This window comes from Nicotiana tabacum, chromosome 21 (assembly GCF_000715075.1).
Source record: "Nicotiana tabacum cultivar K326 chromosome 21, ASM71507v2, whole genome shotgun sequence".
In the NCBI taxonomy this organism is placed as follows: Eukaryota; Viridiplantae; Streptophyta; class Magnoliopsida; order Solanales; family Solanaceae; genus Nicotiana; species Nicotiana tabacum.
In genome coordinates this window covers 75,569,680-75,577,488 of record NC_134100.1, presented here as the reverse complement: position 1 = coordinate 75,577,488, position 7,809 = coordinate 75,569,680, and the positions used below count along the sequence as shown (strand labels likewise).

Genomic DNA, 7,809 nt, shown 5'->3' with positions numbered 1-7,809 from the left:
TTATGATCTTTGATCATTTTAGCAAATATACCTGGATTTATTTTCTCCAATTTAAATCTGAAGTATTGTCCGTCTTTATCCAATTTCGGACAATTGTTGAAAAATACTTTGGTTGCCCTATCAAATCCTTTCAAGCAGATTGGGGGGGCGAATTTAAAGCCTTAACTACTTATTTACGCAAGAATGGTATTACACAACGCTCTTCATGTCCCTACACCCCATAGCAGAATGGTTGTGCTGAACGTAAATATCGTCATATTGTTGAGAAGGGACGTGCATTGTTAACACATGCTAATGTTCCAGAAAAAATTTGGACTAATGCTTTTGAAATTGCTGTTTACACTATCAATAGACTTCCAACTCCTTGTCTGAATCACCAATCTCCCTTTAAAGTTTTGTTTAACATGAATCCTGATTATTATTTTTTACGCATTTTTGGATGCTTATGCTTTCCTTTCGTCCATATACAAGGAGTAAGCTTTCACCTCGTTCTAAACCATGCATTTTCTTAGGCTATAATAAGATTCATAAAGGTTACAAGTGTTTTGATCCATATTCTGGAAAATTTTATGTCTCACGTCATGTTATTTTTTATGAACATGTGTTCCCATTTGCGGCTAAGGATGATGCTACGGTGCCCACTACATCAACACATACTACTGATCCTATCACTGTCCAAGTGCCATCATCGATCCACGACCAACACCCTTTAGAAGCGCCATGCGATGCCTCATGTGGACCTTCTTCTTCCTCAACGGAGCAGCCTTTACAGTTACACACATCAATATCTCCTACTTCACTTGATGAGACAAATAAATCATCATCGATAGATGCCTTACAGCAACCTGGACCTTTGTCTAAAGCTCTCCGCGATGTGTCTTCTTCTAGCCAAGGTCAGTCTAAAACTCATACCATGATCACTAGGTCTCAAACGGTCTCTTTAAAACCTAAGCAACCTACATCCTTTGTTGCCAAGACCATTGAGGTTACAGATCCAGCATGCTACTCTGAAGCTGTAAAATTTGCTCGTTGGCGTCATGCAATGCATGACGAGTATAATGCACTTCTTCAGAATGGTACTTGGCAACTCGTTCCTCCATCAGAATCTCAAAATGTCATTGGGTGTAAGTGGATTTTCAAGACCAAAACAAAGCCTGATGGTTCTGTGGATCGTTATAAGGCCAGGCTTGTTGCGAAGGGATATCATCAACGCCCTGGTGTTGATTATGTTGACACCTTTAGCCCAGTAGTAAAATATGCCACCATCCGCATTCTCTTATCCTTGGGTGTCACCAATAATTGGCACATTACTCAACTCGACATCTCCAATGCATTTTTGCATGGTCACTTAGACGAGGTAGTGTATATGTCTCAGCCCCCTGGGTTTGTGAATCCAAATCATCCTAACCATGTTTGCCTGCTCAAGCGATCGTTATATGGGCTTAAGCCCCTCGTATGTGGAACAAATGTTTGACAGATGCTTTACTTTCATATGGCTTCTCTGGATCTAAGACTGATTGTTCCCTCTTCTACTTCTCCTCTGGGAAAGAGAAGTTGTTTTGCTTAGTCTATGTTGATGATCTCCTTGTGCTAGGCACTAGTCCCACTCTCATCAGCTCTCTTATAGGCCGCTTGCAATCATAATTTGCGTGATCTTGGGCGACTATCTTATTTAGGATACCTGGAACTATATGTAGCCTGTTGTATTTAGGATAGTTCATTACTTGGCGTAAGTGTTGTAGTTTAGTTAGGACTCCTAAGCCTCATATGTGTATATATATTCACGTTTTGATCATGTAATGTATATAGAGAGAATTGGCAGACTCTTATCAAGTGAAGCGTCGATTAAGTGAGACGTTAAATAGGAAAATAAAGGATAATTAAGAAGTGTGCAAAACTTTAAAAGATAGATAACATCGAACAACTAAAGCATATGTATGTCTCAGAACTTCAATAAATAGAAAGGTTAGATCTATTGCTACAAGAAGATAATAGATACATAATTCGTCTTTCAAATTTTAGATCTGTTTTTAGTTGGGAACTGGCTATCTAAGTGACTGTGTCACATGATAATATGAACAAGCCACGGATTAGTTAGCATACAAAACCAGGTTGTCCCTTTTTAAAATGTCTTGAAGTATCTATGAGCTATTTATATGTTTTGGTACTACCATATAGATTAATTCCAATAAAAATACGTAGTACAATAATTAGTGCTTGAAACATTAAGTTTAGGTGTCACACTTTATTGTTGCATTTTTGTTTAGTGGCGAGTGGCGACATTTTCTTTAAACAATCATTGTACAAACATTAGTAATTTATAAATGTCTAATACACAATTAAATAGTATTTGCCTAAATCTGGATCAAGTCCAAAATCTACTCTGTCCTCGCATCGACCAGCTTAACAAAACCCATGTCCCAAATCAGAGACCTCAGCAGCAGTTTACTATTTCTTTCCATACTTATTGGAGACTTAAAATAAAAGAAAAGGCAACTAATTATTGGTGAAATCAATTAAAGTTCAAATGTATTAGAGAATATTTATACAATCAAATTGTTTAAAAATTAATAATATGTCTGAACGAATCAAGTGGAAACCAAAAACATGAAAGAGCTTAATTTGTTAGACCGATTAAATTACAATGAGCAAAATTCATTTTTACAACATCAGTACATAATCTTAAATCCAATCATGAAAAACCCAAAAATTTAAAAACTGAAAAGGATTACTTCTACTAATAATAATTCATTAATGACAAAAAGTTTAAAAGAAAATGTACAACCTGAGCACCTGTGCAAGACTACGGTTCTCCAGTACGACCAACCACAGGGTATAATCTTGTCGATTCGGGTCAGCTCAAAACCCGACTCCGTACGTAGCGGGCCGATGCGGCTCAAACTTCCTATTCTTCCAGAAACAACTCTCCGGCGCAACCTTAGCCGCCGCCGTCCTCATCGGCTCGGACTTGCATCTCGTCAACACGAACGGCTCGTAAGCCATTGCTTTCACCAGTTTCTGTTCTATCATCGTCGCCATGGACATCGGCGGAACGCCGGCCGCCGGCAGGCAACACGAAGACCTCGGCGGTACCAGCAGCTGTTGATCGCTCCTGTTATCCGACGCTGGGTGCGGAGGTTTAGATTCGATGCTAATCCTTTTCTTCACTGATTTGGCTTGTTTTTCTCTCTCTGGTAAAATGAAGTCAGTGCTGTGTACCCATGTTTCTTTGGATACCTCCATTGATAATTTTGGTTCGTACATCATCATTAGCAAGCAATCTGGTAGAACTGATTTAATTATATCTCCTTTTTCGACTTCATTCTTTTCTGTGGCCGCAATTTCTCCATCAGATTTTGTTGCTATTTCTTCTTCTTCATCTTCGTCAATGTGTCCCGACAATAGTGTTTCTTCGATTTCTTTATTTATAGTAGAATTGAATGTTTCGTCTTCTTCTTCTGTTGCTTCCGATGTATCTTCTCTGGATTCGCTAGAGTTTTCTGAAAATGATGAATAGCTCTGAATGCTGCCTTCTTCTTCTTCTTCTTCTTCTTCTTCTTCTTCTTCTTCTTCTTCTTCTTCTTCTTCTTCTTTCTCTGGTTCTGTGACTTTGTTATCTTCAATGTTTTCTGTTGTTTGATCTATAGTTGATTCTTCTACTTGTCCAATGGAGTTAATTTCTGCTACAATTGGATTTATCTCACTCTCTTCTTCATCTTCTTGCTCTGTTTCTGGCTCTAATTCGATGCGCTTGAGCTTTTCTTCGTCTTTACTACTTGCTATCTCCATTTCCATAATCTCCACTGATTCTGAGATCTCTTCATTTTCCACAAGATTTACTGAATCACTGGTTTCCTCCGTCTCTTCGCACCCTTTGTCAATCACTTCAAGCTCATTATTCAACTCAAATTTCTCTGCATCTGCTAGTTCTTTTTCCACCTGCTCATTTTCTCCAATTTCTTCTTTTTCATTATTTACTTTTCGAGCAGGTGATTCCCAGAATTTATTGGTAAGATCGGCCATTTTCATAGGATCAGATCGACATCTCATTAAAAGCAAAGCATTCTTAGGCGGAACGCAAATGCTAACTCTGGCTTTCTCTTCTTCCTCTCGTACTCCTAATTCCTTCTTTTTTACATTAGTCTCAATATCCTTAAACTCAATATCTTCAAACACATGCCTTCTCGAACTCCTCATTCTACTTTTCATTTCCTCAATTCTCTCCTTTTCTTCTTCTTCCCCATTATTAGCTACCACAAACTCAATGTCTCTATTTTTTTCTGCTTCCCCATTTTGTAATGCAACTAGCCATCTAGCAAAAGCACACTTAGATCCGTTAATTTTCTCTTCCTTTTCCTTTTCGTTCGTCGAAAAACACGACGAACGACAAGGAAATAAACAGCTGAACTCCCTCAAAGCTTCGTATATCGTCAATGGCAAATGAACCCACCTCTGATTTCTATGTGCCGCACATTCTTGTGGTGGCTGAAAATGCACACTTAAACTCCTTTGATTCAATACATCAGGGGCTTGTTCTATTTTCCTGAAACTTCCATCGCCCCTTCTTTTGGACAAGCTACGTGAGTGTTTTACTTTTTTCTTGGTTTTCATTTTCACTTGACCAATGCACGTTACTTTAGGAGAAGATGGTTCTGGGTTTTCAAAATTAGACCCACGTTTCTTGTTAGTGCAGGGAAACATAGGGGACGGCCACCCTTTATACTGCCATTGGTTTTAAGCCTGCGGCTGAGGGAAGTGGGAAGAGAGAGAGGTGGGTCACGAGCATGGCTAGGGCTAAGAATAGATTTGGAAAGCTTCATTGCTGATGAAGAAGAAGAAAGACGAGAAGTGAAGCAGATGAAAAGTTCACTGGTTGTAGTAGTAGTAGTAGTAGTGTTGGTGCGGTGATAGGGTCTGTCTAAGTCCATTAGCTAGGATAGGACATTGATTTCTTGGTTTTCAGTACATTGTTATAGACATTGGATTATAGTGGGGTCTGAAACTGTAAAAAGCTGTGTTTTGTATGGTGCGTATCTGGTAGAAGAACAGAAAGGGAGGGTGACTGTGGAGTTTGTAGAATGAGAAAAAAGGGGCTAACAATGCAAAACTATGGGGGGAAGATGATGAAATGTTGTTTGTCTTTAGTTGAATGTGAAGATGATTTTGCTGGGGGTAGGGAGTAGGGCTCTATGTCCAATTTAATATTTGCCAGATTCATAGTATGACAAAAAGTGCACTCTCCACACCTATTAATTAATTTCGAAACCCCAAAAATTACCCATAATTAGAGAGATTAAGTTTACATCATGAGGTCTTTCAACGGTAAACTTGCAATCACTGTCATCGCTAAGACAAAATTAGGGAAAATTCTGAGAAACCTCATTCCATTCGAAAACAAAATATACATAAATTAATAATGCAGGAATTAGTTAATTAATAATGTAGGAATTATTTCATGTTGTGTGTTTGGTTTATTGAACTAAAAGGTTATGAGTTTACAATGATACTTTACTTTCATAGGCTTCTAGGAAGAAAAAAAACTTGTGTGCTTTTATTGTTTTATCCATGTATAAATTATGCATGTATTAATTATTCCATGTTGATAGTATTATAAAGTTATACCAACATTGTGTATAACTTTATACAAGAATTAACTCTACATTATACATAGATAGAAAATATATACAACAACAATAACAACGACCCAGTAAAATTTCACTAATGGGATCTGGGAGGGTAGTGTGTACGCAGACCTTACCCCTACCCCGAATGAGTAGAGAGGCTGTTTCCGAAAGACCTTCGGCTAAAAAAAATAAAAAGACAAAAAGGAGACAATATTAGTATCACAACAACAATCATAGGATAAATAGAAATACCATGAAATCCAGAAAAAAGATGCAAAGCAAAGGGAGACAATATTAGTAAATATTAGTATCACCACAACAATCATAAGAAAAATAGGAACACCATGAAATCTAGAAGAAAGATGCAAAGCAAAAGCGATAGCTAGTAAATAGGACATGCACTGAAAAGCGAAATAGTAAGCCACAACATTGCCACTAGCTATCTTAGACAAAAACCTTACATGGCTAGTCCCACAATGGTACGAAGTAAGGCACGACTCAACTACCTCCTAACCTACAACCCTAATGCTTGACCTCCACATCTTCCTATCAAGTGACATGTCCTCGGAAATCTAGAGCCTCGCCATACCCTGCCTGATCACCTCTCCCCAATACTTCTTAGGTCGCCTTCTAACTCTTCTCGTGCCTTCCACAACCAGCTGCTCACACCTCCTTACCGGAGCATCAGGGCTTCTCCTCTGGACATGTCCGAACCATCTAAGCCTCGCTTCCCGCATCTTGTCATCAATGGGAGCCACATGCACCTTCTCCCGGATATCATCATTCCTAATCTTATCTATCCTAGTATGCCCGCACATCCACCGCAACATCCTCATTTCTGCTATTTTGATCTTCTGGATATGTGAGTTCTTAACGGGCTAAAACTCAGCCTCATACATCATGGTCGGTCTAACCACCGCTTTATAAAACTTACCTTTGAGTATCGGTGGCACTCTCTTATCACACAGGACTCTAGATGCTAACCTCCACTTCATCCATCCTACCCCAATACGGTGTGTGACATCCTCGTCGATCTCTCCCTCCCCCCCTGGATAACCGAACCAAGGTACTTAAAGCTGCCTCTACTCGGGATGACCTGCGAATCAAGCCTCACATCCACACCCTCTTCCCCTGGCTCAGCGCTGAACTTACACTCCAGGTATTCCGTCTTCGTCCTGCTCAGCTTGAAACCCTTAGACTCAAGAGCATGTCTCAAAACCTCGAGCCTCTCGTTAACACCGGCTCGCGACTCATCAATCAGAACTATGTCATCGGCGAATAGCATGCACCATGGCACATCCCCTTAAATATGGTGTGTTAACGCGTCCATCACCAGTGCGAATAAGAACGGACTGAGCGTAGAACCTTGGTGTAACTCCATTACAACCGAAAAATGCTCAGAATCGCCTCCTACTGTCCTGACCCGAGTCTTAGCCCCATCATACATGTCCTTAATCACCATAATGTAGGGAACCGACACACCTTTTGCCTCCAGGCATCTCCAGAGAATTTCTCTAGGAACCTTGTCATACGCTTTCTCTAGGTCAATAAACACCATGTGCAGATCCTTCTTCCTCTCTCTGTATAGTTCCACCAACCTTCTAACAAGGTGTATAGCTTCTGTAGTCGAACGACCCGGCATGAACCCGAACTGGTTGTCGGATACAGACACTGTCATCCTCACCCTCGCTTCAACCACCCTCTCCCACACTTTCATGGTATGACTCAGTAATTTGATACCCCTATAATTGTTACAACTCTGGATATCACCTTTGTTCTTATACAATGGAACCACCGTACTCCACCTCCACTCATCCGGCATCCTCTTCCCCTTAAAAATAATATTAAACAACCTAGTCAACTACTCCAAACCTGCTCTCCCCACACACTTCCAAAATTCCACCGAAATTTTGTCTGGCCCGGTCGCTCTGCTCCTACTCATCTTACGCATAGCTCTCACGACCTCCTCAACCTCGATACGCCTGCAGTACCTAAAGTCACGGTGACTCTCGGAATGCTCCAATTCACCTAGCACAATATCTCGATCCCCTTCTTCATTCAGAAGTTTATGAAAGTAAGTCTGCCATCTCCTCTTAATCTGGGCATCTTCCATCAATACTCTACCATCTTCGTCCTTGATGCATCTCACTTGGTCCAAATCCCGAGCCTTCCTCTCTCTCAACTT

General features: G+C 40.1%; 1 protein-coding gene across 1 annotated transcript; it reads right to left on the bottom strand.

The window, feature by feature from the left end:
* Window positions 1-2,859: 2,859 nt before the first annotated feature.
* LOC107829394 (uncharacterized) lies at window positions 2,860-4,701 on the bottom strand. The gene is made up of 2 exons (XM_016656864.2): window positions 3,705-4,701; window positions 2,860-3,500 (listed from the first exon to the last, which is right to left on the bottom strand). The coding sequence occupies exons 1-2, from the start codon at window positions 4,699-4,701 to the stop codon at window positions 2,860-2,862; spliced, it is 1,638 nt and encodes a 545-aa protein (XP_016512350.2).
* Window positions 4,702-7,809: the final 3,108 nt, after the last annotated feature.